The following is a 17781-nucleotide window of genomic DNA, read 5'->3' on the forward strand; positions in this document are numbered from 1 at the left end:
ACCATCCCATGAGACTGGCCATTAATGAGAATAGAGTAGGAGATAGACCTAACACAAAATATTATCCAGCCCACCCATCTTGAATGAATACCCAGCGCCAAAAGAAGATCTTGAAAGTAGTCTCATTCCACACGGTCATACGCCTTAGACATGTCAGTTTTAATGGCAAGAAAGTCCTTTGAAAACCTGCTAATCGATTTCAGAGCATGAAGAGCTTCATGGTCTATGATAATGTTGTCAGAAATTAGTCTCCCTGAGACAAAAGCCGACTGATTAGAAGACACCAGGTCAGGCAGGAAGGGTTTTATCCGAGAGACCAAAATATTTGAAACAATCTTGTACAAGACTGAGCAAAGACTAATAGGGCGTAAATCTGACATTAGCACTGCACCCTTCTTCGGAATAAGACAAATCTGAGTCAGGTTCCATTCATTAGGGAAAAAACCAGTAACAAAGAAACATTGTACTTCGTCTATTACTTGCTCACCAATCAGACTCCAGTAATGTTGGAAGAAAAAACCGGTCATTCCATCAGCCCCTGGCGCCCTAGCCCCTTTTATGGCAAAGACCGCAGCTTTCACTTCTTCCTTAGTTACTTCAGCAGTTAAAAAACCATTCAAAGAATCAGAAACCCTTGGTTCCAAGACTTTGAAGATTCAGATCAGTGAAGAACCCCATTGACATCTTGAAGCTGATTTAGTCCATTACAAGCTCTCCCATCTTGTACTGCTGCATGAAACACTTTCGTGTTCTTATCACCATGGAGAGCCCATTGAAATTTACTTTTTTTTGTTGCCAAAACGATTCCTCATCCTTATAAACTGCTATCATCTGAGCATTCACGTTCTGACTTCTTTGATAAGAAGGAGGAGGGAGATTGAACTCTTCCTCAATAGAGAATTGGATATTTCTGATTCTACTCCTTGAATTTAAATTGTTCTCCTTCTTCCAAGCTCTTAAAGCTTTTCTGCAGCTCCTTAATCTATCAGCCATAGAAAAGCCAAAAAGATGATCAGGCCGTTTCCAAGCTTTTTCCACTTTTTCCCAGACTCGAGGCTTATGTAACAAGTGCTTGTCAAATCTAAAAGAGCCTTTGTAAGATTGTTGAGACACTGCAAGCTTGATGAGTACTGGTCTATGATCGGAGCCTCTCTTTTCCAAAAACGCCTGGTTGGATCCCGAAAAACTGTGAAACCATTGTTTGTTTCCAAAACACCGATCCATGTTTGATTGGATGAGTCCATCACCTATCTTACCACCCCAAGTAAAGCTATTCCCCAAACCTGGTAACTCTATCATACCACAACCACTTAACATCTCCGCAAAAGGTTGGAAAGAAATCTCACTTCTTCTTGGACCCCCAGATTTTTCTTCATTTGAAAGTATTTCATTAAAATCTCCCATCATAGTCCAGCTTTCTTTCCTTGAAACTCCTTTTCCTAACAGCTTTTCCATACATGATGGTGTTCTTTCACACACGGGTGACCATAAATTCAAAACATAAAAAACTGTACATTCTCCATCTGCAATTTGACATCCAAAACGTTCTTATCCGCTTCCAAAATATGCACATCACAGCCTTTCCTCCAAAATAAAGCTAGGCCGACGCTTTTACCAATAGGGTTAACAGTATACACATAGGTCATACCCCAGCCAAACTTGAATATCTACAACAACATTTCAACAATTCATAGTCTTTATCAAAAAAGGAACCTCAGGGAAATATGTGCGCCGCATCTCCATGAGCCTAGAAATTGTCAATTCTTGAGGACGCCCCAATCCTTGACAATTTAAAAAGAAAATGCTCATTAAGCTTTAGACGGTCCGCCAGTCAGGACCATCTCAGGTTTTGCGGCTTCACTCTTCTCAAACTGAATGATCATTTGTTTCCTCTTCTCTCCTTTACCATCTGACTCTTGAGAAAACACTACCAAACCTTGAGAAAAGGTCGGTAAAGCAGCATTTGTATCCGGAGTCCTCTTTGTTTTATAAGGTCTTCTTCTTGCCGGGCCCTTCCTATATTTAGTCCCAAAATGTCCTAGCTCCAAAGAACCTGGGACAAAAACCATTGAACCAATCGTAAGAGGAGTTGAGCACACTTCTTCAGTTCTACTCGATGAATACTCCTGATCAGATCTCAAAGAAAACTTCTAATCGCTGAAAACATGAGTTTTTGAGTACCTCTGACTTCACCTTTAAATGGGAACCTCCTATCTTGCTCTTCATATTCAAAGACAACCCCCTTCTCTTTATTTAAATCCTTAGAAATAATTGGGGTATGTTCAAGACTGAGAGCCATTTTCTGGGTAAAAGGATCTTTTTCAGTTGCAGCTACTGAATTCTTAATTTTGTCCTCCCTTATCTTTCTCTCAGGGCCTGATACCATTATCAAATTGATAGACCATGGATTTGACCCACTTTTACCCATGGTTTATAAGTGTTTTAACTACTAGTAATTATATTATAGAGTCTATTTAGAATATTTATAGGATCAAAAGTGATTTGGAGGAAATTGATGATTTTGGAGCATTTTGGAGATATTTGGAGTAAGCACCCGAGATGACCATCGAGCTCGACCATCGGTCGATATTGAAGAGGAATAATCGATTGATGTTCACCTCTTGACATCGATTGACAGCGAAGCGGTCAGAAAGCCCATTTGGTCACAACCGACTTAGAGCCCAAGTCTTCACCATTTTACAAGATTACCCCTGACGAGTTTTAACCTAATTATATAAGTTTTGTCAACATGTTAGAGGCAAAGTGTGCTTTCTTGTTTTACAATTTTCACAGCAAAATTTTTCTTGGATTTAGTAGATTGAAGTGAAGATCCAAAGTTATTTTGTGATTGGAACTCCATTGATATCTATCTATTTCTATGCAATTTTCATACCTTATTGCTGTCATGAATTACTTGGCCATGTCTGAGTAGTTCTCTTGTTAGATTTTAGGGTTTAAATAGGCTATGAGGGATTATCCCCAACTATAGATTTCTAAGTTGTGATATTCATTATTAGAATTGTCATTAATGCATGTTTCTATATTAGCTACATAGAACTTGCCCTAGGATTGTTAGATATAAGCGATAGCTTTCATCTCATCCAGAAACTATTCTAACTGAGCTAAGACTTGCTAGAAGAAGCGAGAGCTGATCTAGTAACCTTAGTGAGCATATTCAATCCGTGCATTAACGTTTGACCAAGCGCGTCGATCGATATTCCTATCGAATAATCGGTCGACGTTTCAACAAGTGTATCGATCGATTATTCTATAACAATCGATATTCCTATAGAATCGATCGACACTGGTCAATAGACAAACCTAGAAAGCGAAAGCCTAAGGGTGTCTTATTAAGTGTTGAGCTCTATAATATTATGCATACAACTTGTTAGGCATCTATAGGATTATAATTTCAAATTTCCTGAATAAAAACCCTAAGTCTAGCTATTTCCATTAAAGTACCAGAACCCCAATCAATCAATCGAGCAATTACTTGCTCACAAAACTTGCAACTTTACATTTAAAACATTAATCAACCTAGCTTAACAATTCTGATTTGATTTATTAGGTTCCCTAGCTCCTTGTGGATTCGATCCCTAAGTACTACAACTGAACCTCTTATTTGAGAGAGTAATTCACTCCTTCGGGTAATTTGAGTGATATCAAATTAGGCGCTGTTGCCGGGGAACTTTGATTGCCTTATAGATTTAATCTTGTTAAGTTTAAAACCACTTTCGATCTGCAATGAAATACGTTCCTCATCGATCGACAAACAACACTTGTTCGTCGCTCGATTTTTGTCAGCCACGGTCGACCCAGAAACCAGTCTCGTCGACCGACACTCGCTTTCCACCGTCGACCGAAGACACTCTTCTGTCGACCAACATCTTCCATCCGACTTCGATCGATACTTCAGCCCAAACATCGATCGATACTGAGCCGCGAGACATGGTTGCGACCTTGATACTTGTACGTGATGGGAGGGGAGACCTGCATGACCAGGAAGGTCATATGCGTAATGAAGCAGGTCAGAGGATAGACGCTCATGGGGCTGCAATCCCTGAGTCTGATACTGATGCTACATGCACTACTCTACCTGTAGATGAGGCTGCTCGACCCAGAACGTTGGCTGAGTACAACCGTCCAGATCAGTTCTACACCAACAGATCAGCCATTGGTACTCCAACTATTCAGAGGGGGAATTTCGAGTTGAAGCCGCAGTACTACACACTCGTGGGACAGACACCCTACTATGGGTTATCTCACGAGCATCCTATGGACAATCTGGAGAGGTTCGAGGATCTTACATATGCTATTAAAGTTGAGGGAGTCTCTGAAGACTACCTCATATGTGAGCTCTTCAAGTACTCACTTGCTGGAGATGCTTCGCATTGGCTTAAGCAGTTACCACCAGGATCTCTCACATCCTGGAGCGACATAAAGAATGCATTCTTATGCAACTTCTTTGATGAAGCGCGTGCTGAAGACTTGAGGAGCAAGATTGCTATATTCACTCAGGAGCCTGCAAAGTCCTTCAGAAGCTCCTGGATCAGATTCAAGTCTTATCAAAGAGATTGCCCACACCATGGGTTCAATGAAGTAAAATTGCTCAGTACTTTCTACAGAGGCATCGCGGTGCAGTACCAGATGGCTCTTGATGTTTCTAGCAATGGGAACTTCAACACCAGGAATCGAGAGGAGGCTGTGAAAGTTATTGAGAACTTAGCATCCAGCACCAAGAACATTGATTTTGAGAGGAAGAAATCTGCCACCATTCTTGGGAATGATCAGATGGATGAAGTGGCGGCAAATCTGGACAGTGTTTACAAGCTTCTTAGGAAGCAGGTCTGCTTGGTTGAAGATGCAGAGGCTATAGACACAGAGGGTAGAGCAGAGGAAGAAGAATATGTGAACTTCATCAGTGGAACTGGATTCCATGGCTCTGGAAACCAGGGTGGAAACAAAAATTCCCATGGAAATAGGGGAAATTTCAACCAAAGTTCACAGCACCAGAAACCCTACAGCAACAACTACAACAACAACAGGGGTTATGGAAACTCCTACTACCAGAAGCCACCACCAGCTACTCAAAAGAGAAGATTGAAGAGATGCTTGATAGGGTTCTTGAGGGACAGCAACGCATGACGGTGGACTTCAATTGGAAAATTGATTCTGTCTACACCAACATGAACACAAATTTTGAAACTCTGAGCACTCATGTGAAGAAGCTGGAGATGCAGGTTGTTCAGACAAGAGGAGCTGTTAAGAGGCAAGAAGACTTAACAAGAGGGGTAGGAGATGATGTGATGAAGCACCATGTGAATGCCATCATAGATGATGACTCCTGGCAAGTGGTGAAGCAGGAGAAGCTGCAAGAAGGAGATTTCGAAGTAGAAAGTTCGATGAGTATCGGCGAATCGTATTGGTGTCGATCGACGCCGGACTTCGAACATCGATTGACAGACTTCAATCACAATCGATCGACAGGCTCTCCAGAGCATCAATCAATGAAACCTACGGAGTCAACCGCATCCTGCAATGCCGTTAGGATCCTGACTCACGAGGAGTTCGCAGCAAGACACCCACATCTGCCCAGTCCTGTTTACGTAAAGATCTATCGACATTCTGATCCCATCGTCTATCGACAGAAAGAGACCGCCATCGATCGACAACCTCCAGCACCATCGATCGATGAGCACCTCTTACATACCGAGTGCAGATGCCAAAGATAGATGTTGCACGTCTCACTGCACTCAGGCCACGACCCAAACCTTCAGATAACCCACCAGAGGCCATCACAACACCTTTAGATGATGCAACAGATCCTATGGAAGTTGATAGGGTTCTTATGGGAAGAACCCTGAGGAAAAGAAAGGAAAAAGTGGCAAAACATATGAAGAGGGGAGCTAATGAAAAGGAAAGGGAAATTTTCCGAAAGAGAGTCTTCAGGATTCCTTTAGAAAAGCCATTCGAGGAGGCTTATTTTACCCACTGATTATGGATGTTCTTCAGAGAAACCAGAGAGACCAAAGAAGACATTAGGAGAATCTTCTGTGAAGCTAGAGAAAAGATGAAGAAGAGGATTACACTGAAGAAGAAGAGTGATCCTGGGCAATTTGCAATACCATGTACGGTGAAGGGTATTGAGTTCCCACATGCCTTGTGCGACACAGGAGCATCAGTCAGTATCCTACCTAGGGTTATGGTAGAGCATCTGAGTCTGCAGATGGAGCCTTCCAAGGAATCATTCACTTTTATGGATTGTTCTCAGAGGAGCTCAGGAGGAGTTGTGAGAGACCTAGAGGTGCAGATTGATAATGCCCTAGTTCCGGTTGATTTTCATGTCTTGGACATCAAGCTAAACTGGAACTCTTCTCTATTACTTGGGAGAGCTTTCTTGTCAACAGTATTAGCAAGAATCTTAGCTCAATTAGAATGGTTTCAGGATGGGATGAAAGCTATCGCTTTTATCTAACAATTCTAGGGCAAGTTCTATGTAGCTAATCTAGAATCAGGCATTAATGACAATCCTAATGACGACTTTTTTATGAACCATTTTTTATAAAAAAGGATTTCAAGAATGTTTGGATTTTTGGTTAAGTGTGGGAGAAGGATTCGAGTTGTCATCTCGCTCCTTGCCCTTTTGTGGATCGTCCTGTTCGTTGCTCGTCCGAGCTGTTTGAGAAGTTCTCAAAGTTTCCGTGAGCGTTTAGATGCGGACAAACAGACATTCTTTCAGGATCTCGTATCTTTTGGATATCATGTCTGGAGACGTTAGAGACCAGTGTGATGGGTTTAGGGTAAGACCTAGGTCTAATTATGGCTTTAGGGGGTGCGATGACTACTTCGACTTACGTTTCCCGTATCGTTTTAGACCTGATTCCATCCCGCTTGAAAGTCCGCGATATGTTCTCGGCTTATACGACTTGTATGGTAGGAATCGAGCATCTCTTCGAGTAAAATATTTAAGTCTCCCGAAAGTGGTGATCAAAATCTCAATTTTCTTTTATAGCGCGCTATTTATCCTCGTCGGATGTAAGAGGATCTATCCTTAGGATGGAACAAAATGTGTTTGTTTAGGACGGCTAACGTGCATAAATTTATATGAATTGAATCCTCAATGTGACAATGACAACCAAGAAAACTACCTTTAGATTCCGTAACAACTCTTGCAATGAAAACACTTTAGCTTAATCATAAGACAAAATCTTCTTCCCCATCTTCTTTCAACCACTGATGAGTATATCACATTTTTTCCTCTCGCTCTGATTGTAAAAAAAATACTTACTTCCTTTTTAGTATGTACTTGGGAGATCTTTTAAACCGTAGCACCATATCTCCACTTACTCTATTTTTTGGCTTCGCTTTTTCTTTTTGGTTAACGTTGCTTCTCGTAGAGAAGAAGCTGTGGCTGCAAGTGTCCTTTCTTGCACATAGAAAGTACATCACTCCTGCTACCGATCACCTGAAGATATGTTAACACATCAAACAGGTGATAAACGTGGAATCCTGTATATGCCTTCAAAGTCAAGTGTATTTATTACCTTTACAGTTTTGTCATCGTACATGATCCACCGATCGTGTTCATGACTATATGCAAAGCAATGATAATGCTGTCCATAATAGCAAACCTGGACTTTCAGAAAGCGCAGAACAACACCGTTAAGATCATAGAAAGCCAGAAGAAAAACAAATAGTAAACACGTACCACAGAAGCTAAGCTATATATGCTCTTAGGGTCAAGACCACGGTACATGATGCTGATATCTATTTCGGTATTCAAGGCTGCAAGAGTAGCAGCTATGTCTTCTACACTCTCGCATGTGTTTTGCCACCCTAAAACTGCCCAACCCCCACAAATAATTAGAGTGTTAGGACACAAATGTCAGTGATTTGAAAAGGCTAACATTCAACAGAATCCCTAAGAAAAGAATTACCTGCAGTAAAAACATGTGGTGGAGTGGTAAGAAAATGGCGGATATGGTTAGGTTTCCCACACCCACCGGTTTCAGGATCACAGGCTAGTTGGTGGTTCATCTCGACAAGATTTAGGAGTTTATCAAATGCAGTCTCGGAGCAGGTAACCAATGAACACTTGCATGATTAGTATCTCTTTTCACCTTCATGTTCCGTAGGGCACTAGCGTTGATGTTATGGAAAAAGGAAGTGTACTTCATATGCCTCGACTCCAGCCCACAGCTGTAGCAATTCAGTTGATCAAAGATATTCATTCCAAACAGAGAATGGGCACTACATGTGCGGTTGGCACAGTCCCATGAACCTGTGTAGTTGCTCTCTGAAGAATCTGTGTCAGACAAGCTTGAGCTCTGAGCAAATGAGCGATGAAGGCAGTCGAAAATCACAGCCAATACTTCTGAAGCATCGTTCATCTGAGCCTGTCCACCATATGACGCCCAACTTTAGGCTCCTTGATGCAACGAAAATACTCTGTATTAGGATAAATATTTGAAACCAGAACAAGTTTATTACCTCTTGGAAGAAACTGCTATCTGGATACAAGTTGCTCAACGCAATCCTGAGTGTTGAAGGAGTTACAGGTTCTTTTCGTATTTCCCTCGAAGCAGCGCTTAAAGCAGTAAGAACTTCATACAATGAGCAGACGACACAAGGATCTCCAACGTGATGGTGATCTAACATTGAACTACGCAAGAACTCAGCCCGAAACACCCCCAGATTCCATAGAGACTGAGATCAAAATAAAACAACATTAAAAGTATAAAGCTTTCAAGCTGTAACCTGTAGACATTGATACCTGAAAAATCAAACAGTTTGGATTTCGCATTCTGCCGCTCGGAAGCTGGCCACTATCGAGTTCCTATGTTGTTTTCTACTTCTGCAGGAAGTCACTGACAGGCTTAGAGGGTGCTAATGTGGGTGTTATGACCCAAGTTCCAGGCTTCACTGCTTTCTACGTCTGGAGAAGCAGGATTTTGATTGCTCCTTGTATTTCACAGTGCTTTTGCAATAAATATACCATGTGTTCCCTGTATTGTGTAGCTCGTAGCGTTTTAATACATATATTTTTCACATAGGCAGAGGTTTTAGGTAGTTTCGAGCGCATACTCAGGCTTGCGCATATCCATTTCTGCTTTATGTTTCATACTCGTTTTGATTTTGTGGATGTGCCACTGTGGCCGTGCCACTTTTTGCAAGGGTTGGCCAGGATCGGAGGTCTCTGGAGACCTGATCCAGCTCGTATGCCCCTTTAAGTATAATGATTTCCCCTATGCCTTTATTGTCGGAACAATTTTATTATAAGCTTTGTCCGGAGACGTTTAGCATACATAGGAGTAGGAAATCATAATGCTTAAATTGTATCTATTAGTATAGAAATCACGGTCCGGGGACCGTATTAAAAATGATAGGCTTTGAGGTGCAGGGCGTTCCAGCAGTTGGGTTGTATTTTACCTTTGCTATCTTGCAGCCTGTAGGCGCCTGCTCTCCGCACCTCGATGACCTTATAGGGTCCTTCCCACCCGAGGTGAGTTTCCCCGTTGTTTTCTCTGCTCGTCGTAGAACCCAATCCCGTTGCTGGAAGGTCCTGGTTCTGACTTTCTTGTTGTACGTCCTGGCGACGTCTTACTGGTAGGACCAGTTTCTTAGCCGAGCGGCCTCTCTTTTTTCGTCGAGTCGGTCGAGGCTCAGCACCATCAGGTCGTTGTTCTCCTCCTGAGAGGTAGACCCTGAGACCGTTGTTCTCATGTGCATCTCCGTGGGTATTATGGCTTTAGAGCCGTAGACCAGCGAGTATGGAGTTTTTCTTGTCGCTGTTTTGGGAGTGGTCTGGTAGGCCCAGAGGACTCCGTGTAGTTCTTCTGCCTACTTCCCGTGAGAGCCCTCCAGTCGCTTTTTAAGCATGTTGACCACGGTTTTGTTTGTGGACTCGGCTTGTCCGTTAGACTAAGGGTGTCAGGGTGTGGCGAAGGTAAGCTTTATGCCCCAGTCCTTCCAGAACTCCTTGAAGTTGTGGCTCGTGCACTGGGGTCCATTGTCAGTGACGATCTCGTGGGGGACCCCGAAGTGAGTGATTATGTAGGTCCACAGGAATTTGCGGATCTAGAGGTCTATTATCCGGCAGAGTGCTTCTGCTTCCACCCATTTAGAGAAGTAGTCAGTGACTACCAGAAGGAAGACCTTCTGCGCCGGCGCCATAGCGAATTTTCCTACTATGTCCATGCCCCACTTTCTGAAGGGCCACGGTGAGCTTATGGACTTGAGGTTCTCCGGAGGAAGCTTAGAAACTGGAGTGTGCCTCTGACACTGGTCGCAGTGTTTGGCTTATCTGTCGGCGTCGGCGGCCATCGTGGGCCAATAGTAACCTGCCCTTCTGGATCTGAGCACCAGGCTTCTACCGCTAGACTGGGATCCACAATCTCCTTCATGTAGTTATACAAGGATTCTAGCGGCTTCTCGAGGTGTGACACACCTTAGGTACGGGCCAGCGAAGGATCTCCGGTATAGCTTCTCCTGATAGATACACACCTTGCGGCTTGCTTCTTAATTTTTCTGGCCTCGTTAAGATCTTCCGGGAGAACGTCGTTCTCTAGATACCGGATTAAGGGGGTCATCCAGGTTTCACATCATTGAAGCACAAGCAAGGGTATGCTCATCTGGGTGTTTGTTTCGAAGGCGGATCCCAGATTAGCCAAGGCATCGGCTTTGGAGTTTTGTTCCCGGGGGATTTGAGTGAGCTTGCAACTCTTAAACTTCTTGATCAGTCATTGGGCGACCGTCAGATACTGGATCATGATGTCGTCTTTTGCTTGGTACTCTCCTTGTACCTGGTTGATTATTAGCTTTGAGTCACCGAAGACCTGGATGTTTTCTGCCCCTATTTGATGGGCGAGAGTTAGTCCTGCGATTAGAGCCTCGTACTCGCTTTTGTTGTTGGTTGCTTTGAAGTTGCATCTCACGGCCCTTGAGGCCATGTTCCCTGTTGGCAAAGTAAGCACCATTCCCACTCCAGCTCCTATGACGTTGCTGGATCCAACAACGTGCAGATCCATTCTCCCTCTTCCTTGGTTTCGCTTCGGAGTTGTACTTCTTACTCCAAGGCTGGGAGCAACGCATGGGAGAATTCGGCCATGAAGTCTGCTAGGACCTGCGACTTTATAGCTGTGGCAGGTCGAAAGATTACGTCGTACTCCCCTAGTTCCACAGCCCATTTAGCTAGGCGTCCGGAGACTTCGGGTTTGTGGAGAACCAACTTTATAGGGAAGGAGGTGACAACCACGATTAGGTGAGCCTGGAAGTAGGGTCGGAGCTTACGAGCGGTGACTATCAGGGCTAAGGCCAGCTTCTATAGATGGCTATAGCGGGTTTCCGCATCCTGGAGAGCTTTACTTACGTAATAGATTGGTAGTTGCTTGCTTTCCTCCTCGTGTATTAGAACGGCGCTTACGGCGTGTTCCGAGACTGCTAGATATAGCGGCAGGACCTCGCCGAGCAGTGGCTTGGATAGGAGAGGAGGAGTGGTGAGATACGCCTTTAGCTCACTGAGAGCGGATTCACACTCTTCCATCCACTGGAAGTCCTTAGGATTTTTGAGGGTTTCGAAGAAGGCATGGGATTTGTCAGAGAGTCTGGAGATGAATCTGCTCACGGCCGCCATTCTTCCTGTTAGCTTTTGGACCTCTTTGACGTTGTTTGGAGAAGGGATTGAATGAATGGCCCTGATTTTCTCCGGGTTGGCTTCGATGCCCCGGTGGGTTACAATGTACCCAAGAAACTTGCCAGAACTGACCCCGAATGAGCATTTAGTTGGGTTGAGCTTCATGTTATACTTCCGGAGAGTGGAGAAGGCTTGCTGCAGATGTGATATGTGGTCCTCAGCCTCTATGGACTTGACCAGCATATCGTCGATGTAGACCTCCATGGTTCGCCCTATCTGGTCCGCAAACATCATGTTCACCAGTCGCTGGTAGGTTGATCCTGCGTTCTTTAGGCCAAAGGGCATAACGTTGTAGCAGTAGATCCCTCCGGACGTCATGAAGGATGTTTTCTCCTGGTCTTACGGATGCATAAGTATTTGATTGTAGCCGGGGAACGCGTCCATGAAGCTCATCAGCTGATGCCCCGCGGTGGCGTCGACCAGCTTGTCGATATGAGGTAGGGGAAGGGGTCCTTTGGACAGGATTTGTTGAGGTCCGTGAAGTCTATGCAAACTCTCCACTTCCCTTTCTTTTTCTTGACTACGACGACGTTAGCTAGCCATTCCGGATATTGCACCTCACGAATGAATGCCGCGCCGAGCAGGCTTTTGGCTTCATCGTTGATGATTGCGTCCCTTTCGGGAGCAAACTTCATTCTCTTTTGTCTGACGGGTTGATGTAAGGGATCCACCAGCAGCTTGTGAATGATGACCTCCGGTCGATCTCAGACATATCTGCGTGGGACCATGCGAAGCAGTCGGACTTAGACCTGAGGAAGTCTATTAATCTCCTCCTCAGGCCTTCGGTCAGCTTGGAGCCGATCTTGAGATGTCGGGTCTGATCTCCTTCGGTTAATGGCACGTCGCCCATTTCCTCTACCTCTGGTTCCTCGTTGTGATGAGCCGGAGGTTTACTCTGTAATTGCTATAAGACCTTGGTCTTTCCCTTCAGAGTAGTCTGGTAGCAGGAGCGGGAATACTCCTGATCCCCTCTGATCGCCTTTATGCCCCAGGGTGTAGGGAATTTACCATCTGGGAAGAGTTGAAGGGACGGCTCGTATGCCGTGAATCCAGGGTCTTCCTAGGATCATATTGTTGAGGGAAAATATTCCATGAAGAGATTACTTCAGCTTCCGGCTTCCAGGTTCCTGCCTCCAGGTTCCGGGTCCGTGCCCCCAGGTCTAGGTCCCTGCCCCCGGGTCTGGGTCCTGCCTCCAGTGTCCGGCTTCCAGGCCGAGTGATTTATCCTGCCTTAGGATAAATGAAAATCTTCCATTAATAAGGAAACCAGCTTGGATAAGAAGGAATCTCCCTAAATCCGAGAGAAAGAGGAAGAATTTCAATACATATGACCTCCATTAAGAAAAAAGAAAATATTCTATTATCTAAAGATATAATGAATATTTCCAAATCCTATGAGGGAGGCACGACCTCCACGATAAATATAGGTTTCTAAACCTAAAGAAAGGGGTCCGAGACGTCCTTGACTAGAGCTCATAATTCCACCGCCGCCAAGGCAAGGTTCCATACCTAGAAGACCTTCTTCTTCGACACGCCGATGATAGACTGACTCTGGCGGTTGCTATCGACCAGGGGAAGATATATGCTCCCTGCAGCACGTCTACAACTCTACTTACTGGCTCAGGCCACGATCTCCAGCTCATCAGCAGGGTTCCTCCATGCTCACTGAAGCACCACGACACATCATACACACTGCAGCATATCAACATGACTACCATCTATTCCGGCCATGTGCCCTCTAGAACAGATGACTCCTACCAACTACAGAGCTACGTGCTCCCAAGGCTACGTGACCATTAGGCCATGTGCCCACTAGAGCCCCGTGCTCCCAAGGCTACGTGACCATTAGGCCATGTACCCACTAGAGCCTCGTGCTCCCAACACTACGTGCCTCCATTAGGCTACGCGCCTCCATCAGGCTATGTGCCTCCATCAGGCTCAGCGCCCACCTAGGCCACGTGCCTCCATATACATGAACTACGAACGGCGTGATCCCTCACTAAAGGGTACGTAGGCAATCTCCACTGAAGAATGCAGCTATAAATCCAAACACCCTTCATGGTCCCATGCGTAAATACCCAAGGACCGACCTTGGTAGCCGGAACCATCAACTACAGACCAGGAGGCACCCAAGGACCGACCCTGGTAGTCGGAACCATCAATCATAGATCAAGAAGACCCTGTGATCTTCACTATCGATAGGCAGCCCCCGCCTAACGACCAATCTCCCCTGCTGCTACTAAGGCACCAACGACCTATACTGGCCCATACCCATATGGCGGTATCCTAAGAGCATGATCTCCTGGTTTATCAACTATCGGATCAGGAGAATACACTCAACAACGTCTCTCCTTCCTCCTATCATTCCGTAGAGCTGAGCACGGATCGCTTGTACATAAAAATACCCTAACACATATTGTAGGATGAGTCGCAGTCAACAACAAGGAACTTGGTTGACATGTTGATCCCTTCAGCGTATACAGGGAGGGTCACCTCCCCGGCGGTTTGTTTAAGTTCTCGCTGAACCCTATAAGTGGGGTTATCCTCTTAGTTAGAGCGCTTTCCTCTAGCCCCAGATCCTTGTATGCGGCCTGGAAGATGATGTTGCCGGAGCTTCCATTATCTACCAATATTCGTTTCACCAGGCAGTTCGCTTAAGTGAGCGATATGACCAGGGCGTTGTGATGTGGGGTGAGAACTTTCTCCTGTTCCTTGGCCGTGAAACTTATTTTGTCCGTACCAAGGAGCAGAAATTTTGGCTTAGCCACCTCTAGGCCGTGCTTGGCGTTCCAGGTGCTTTTCTTCGCGGCTGCGTGGCTTATGCCGCTAATCTCCAAACCGCCCGATATGACATGAATCACTCGTTCCTGTCAAGGTGGGGAGAAGGGAGCAGCTTCAGTGGGCTTTCCCGTTGTCTCCTTGCTTACATGGCTCTTGGCCTTCTCGGAAAGGAACTCCCTGAGGTGTCCTTTCTTAAGAAACTCGTTGACCTCGATCTTCAGTGCGACGCAGTCCTCCGTTTTGTGACCGTGGTCTCGATGGAAGTCTCACCAGAAACAAAGGTTTCGGAAAGAGTCGGGTGCTTTCATCTTCTGAGGCCACTTGACATGTTGGCCCATCTGCCTCAGAACATTGATTAGCTCCGGCCTTCAGACGGAGAGGTGAGAGATGTCTGGCCACGTGCACACTGTCATCCCTTCTACCTTCTCGATCGGCCGGTTCTGGTATCTGCCCCGGTTTCGATATCCGGAGTCCCTGGCTGGTCTTTGAGAGGGTTTCTCATCTCGCTCGGTTCTGTCTGGACTGATCGTCTTGGGATCTTGATTTTGTTGCGCCTTAGCGCGGCTGGCGACATCTTCCTCCCATTTTACCTGCGCCCAGGCTCGAGATAGGACGTCTTCCATGGTTTTGCACTGGTATTTGGTTAACTCCTTATAGAAGTCCCCGTCGGGGAGTAGGCCTCTTTTGAAGGCATAGATAGCAGTGGGGATGCTGCATTCAGGAATAGCCACCTTATCTTGATTGAAGCGGGGTATGTAGCTTCGTAGGGGTTCCGCCCGGTGCTGGAGGATTTCGTAGAGGCCATCAGAGGTATTCTCCTGGTCCCTGCTGCTGGCGAATTGTTCCACAAACTTATTGCTGAGAATTGCGAAGGAGGCTATGGACCTGGAGGGTAGGTTGATGTACCATTGCAGAGTGGGTCCGGTCAGGGTTGAGCCGAACCCTTTGCACATGGTAGCTTCACGCGACTCCTTTAGGAGTGCTACGGCGAGCATCCTTTGTCTGTATTGGGCGACGTGGTCGTCCGAATCAGTGGTGCCGTCATACGCCTTTATGCTGGGGAAGGAGAACTTCCTGGGCATCTCAATCAATGTGATCTCATCCGTGAAAGGAGTATCGGCATAAGAGTCGGGGTTGCTCTTCCGGATGGGGGGAGCTACTCCTGGGAGCCTCTCTATCATGGACTGCATGGCATCGAGCCTCTTGGAGAATATCTGCTCCAGGTAAGCGACCATAGGAGACTCCGCTTTCGTTGCTCCGTCAGGTGCTTCCTTATCGGGTTCCGGCTCAGATTTGATGTCTTCCACTTCGTAGGTCTGAGCATCCTTAGCCTTCTCGCGCGTTGATGTGTCTCCTCCCAATGCCGTAGGTGGGAGATTCACATCCGTCCGGATTTGGGTGTCTCCAAAGTCGGCATGGGGCGGACCTAAGCCCGGAATCGACGCTTCTTCTTACTCGCCGTGTTGAGGGCTTGGTTCTCGTCTCAGAGGTTAAGATTCTCCGATTCGAGCTGGCTGAGCTTCTCAGCGCTCTGCTCCAGTTGCTTGGAGCGTTCGTTGAGTTTCTCCTTTAGGCTCTGGAATTCCGAGGAGAGCTCGGGATTAGCCTCCTCCCGAGTTTTATACAACTCGGTTACTTGACTTTGCAGACCATCGATTTGCCTTTGAAGTTCGGCTTCTCTTTGGGTAGCTTCGGGTAGCTCGTTATGCTCATCCACCGCCATTATCACGTAGTTTAGATTACTCCCCTCCTTCTAGCGCCAAACTGTTAGGGGATTTTTGTGTAGGATCATTGTGAGTACCATGGAACGATGGACAAGGCTGGTATTTGTATTGATTTTCAAGTAAGAAAGTAGAAATAGACGTTTTATTAGATCAAATAGCTGGAACTACAACAGTTTTGAGTAAGAATCCTAGTTCTAGCCGTCTAGCTCTAATCTCTGAGTCTCGAAGTGTCGATCCCTTGCTTTAGGGTTTAGGTTCCCTTTATATAGACTTCTTAAGGCGGGCCTTAGTCGGTTGGAGTAGGTTAAACTCTTCCATATTCGGAAATATGGAAGGTTCTCCTTATCGGAAGTTTTCCTTTTCCCGGGGGAAGGGGGCGGTCCCAGGGACCGGACCCGGAGTACTTCGTAGCGTGGAACCGGGGTACCTCTTAGTGGGGACCCAGAGGCCGGTGTTCTGCCTGGGGTCTGGAGAAATTCAATACCTGAGTATTTTTCCCAACACCGACGTCTTCTACCGGGTTTTTCTCCTCCGGTTGGGTTGAAACGCTGGGTTCCAAAACTAGTTGTTTCCTGACCGTTTTTTGAGTCGACAATTCTGGACCGTGTTCTCCAAAGCGTTTTCAGTTAGTGCCCGAGTTAGCTTCGCCCGTTTGTGTTTCACCATTGCGGTGGTGGTGATTTCCTTTAGCTTGTGTTCGGCCAGGAAGGAACGTCTTGACTGTGTCTGGCATCCCTAGATCGATCGCGGCAATTCTGTTACTAGTCGGGAATTTGATGCCTAAGTGATAAGTCGACGGGACTGCCTTCATGGCGTTTAGCCAAAACGTGCCCATGATGACGTTGTAAATGGCTGGGTGGTCGAGGACTGCGAAGTCGACAATCTTCGTAACTTCTTTCACAACAACAGGCAGTTTGGTCGATCCGAGAGTCATTGACGCCGTGCGCTTGAAACTGGTTAGCGGCTTGGACGATGGTACGACTTCTCTTAGCTCTACGTTCATCCTCTTTAAAGTATTGTGGAAGATGACATTGACCGTGCTACCCATGTCGATGAGAACTCTTGCAACCTCGAGATCTCTTATCACGAGATCGATCAGGAGAGGATCGCAGTGGGGATGGTCGATCCAGCCTGCCTCTTCTTCATCGAAAGTGATCGCTCCCTTCGGGAAGTCACTAGGTGCAAACCATGTTAGCGAATTCGCGCTCGTCTCGGCCTTGCGCTGATAAGCTTTGATGGCAGAGGCGGTATCACTGCAGTATTGCGATCCTCGGATGATCATATTGACTCTGCGGCGACTATTGTCATTGCCCTTCTCGTCCTCCTCCCATGCTTTTCTCCCGATTGGTTCCCTTGGAGAGAGTTCTCCGTTTGAGGGGGCTTATCGTTTCTTGGAGGGCGGTCAGAATCACCGTCGAGATCTTTTACGCTAGACACTTCGGCAAGTTCTCCGTGAGCAGCTTCGCGGCCAACCTAGCGCCGAGAACTTTGCAGTTTACGGTCGAGTGGCCGCGGGCCTGGTGAAAGTCCCAGAAGGCGTTCTCGTCGTAATTTGGATTTCTGGTCCATCTATTGCCCGTCGTC

At 46.1% G+C, this 17781-nt stretch overlaps 2 protein-coding genes and 1 long non-coding RNA gene across 3 annotated transcripts; all 3 read right to left on the reverse strand.

The window, feature by feature from the left end:
- Positions 1 to 7218: 7218 nt before the first annotated feature.
- LOC106326421 lies at positions 7219 to 7811 on the reverse strand. Its single transcript, XR_001267230.1, has 3 exons — positions 7709 to 7811; positions 7545 to 7631; positions 7219 to 7465 (listed from the first exon to the last, which is right to left on the reverse strand). It is a non-coding gene; the product is annotated as an uncharacterized LOC106326421 (long non-coding RNA).
- Positions 7812 to 8048: 237 nt separating this feature from the next.
- On the reverse strand, positions 8049 to 8728 carry LOC106324125 (inactive ubiquitin carboxyl-terminal hydrolase 53-like). Its single transcript, XM_013762147.1, has 2 exons — positions 8491 to 8728; positions 8049 to 8396 (listed from the first exon to the last, which is right to left on the reverse strand). Exons 1-2 carry the CDS (start codon positions 8656 to 8658, stop codon positions 8049 to 8051), a joined length of 516 nt encoding a protein of 171 aa, XP_013617601.1. The 5' UTR covers positions 8659 to 8728.
- Positions 8729 to 16819: 8091 nt separating this feature from the next.
- Positions 16820 to 17479, reverse strand: LOC106324126. Its single transcript, XM_013762148.1, has one exon. It carries the CDS (start codon positions 17477 to 17479, stop codon positions 16820 to 16822), a length of 660 nt encoding a protein of 219 aa, XP_013617602.1.
- Positions 17480 to 17781: the final 302 nt, after the last annotated feature.

Source organism: Brassica oleracea, chromosome C2 (genome assembly GCF_000695525.1).
Source record: "Brassica oleracea var. oleracea cultivar TO1000 chromosome C2, BOL, whole genome shotgun sequence".
Taxonomy (NCBI): domain Eukaryota; kingdom Viridiplantae; phylum Streptophyta; class Magnoliopsida; order Brassicales; family Brassicaceae; genus Brassica; species Brassica oleracea.

Coding starts and splice junctions, on each gene's coding strand:
- LOC106324126 (XM_013762148.1), bottom strand. CDS start 17,479: ATGATCATCCGAGGATCGCAATACTGCAGTGATACCGCCTCTGCCATC.
- LOC106324125 (XM_013762147.1), bottom strand. CDS start 8,658: ATGTTAGATCACCATCACGTTGGAGATCCTTGTGTCGTCTGCTCATTG. Junction 8,397..8,490: donor ATAGCAGTTTCTTCCAAGAG/GTAATAAACTTG, acceptor TATGGTGGACAG/GCTCAGATGAACGATGCTTC.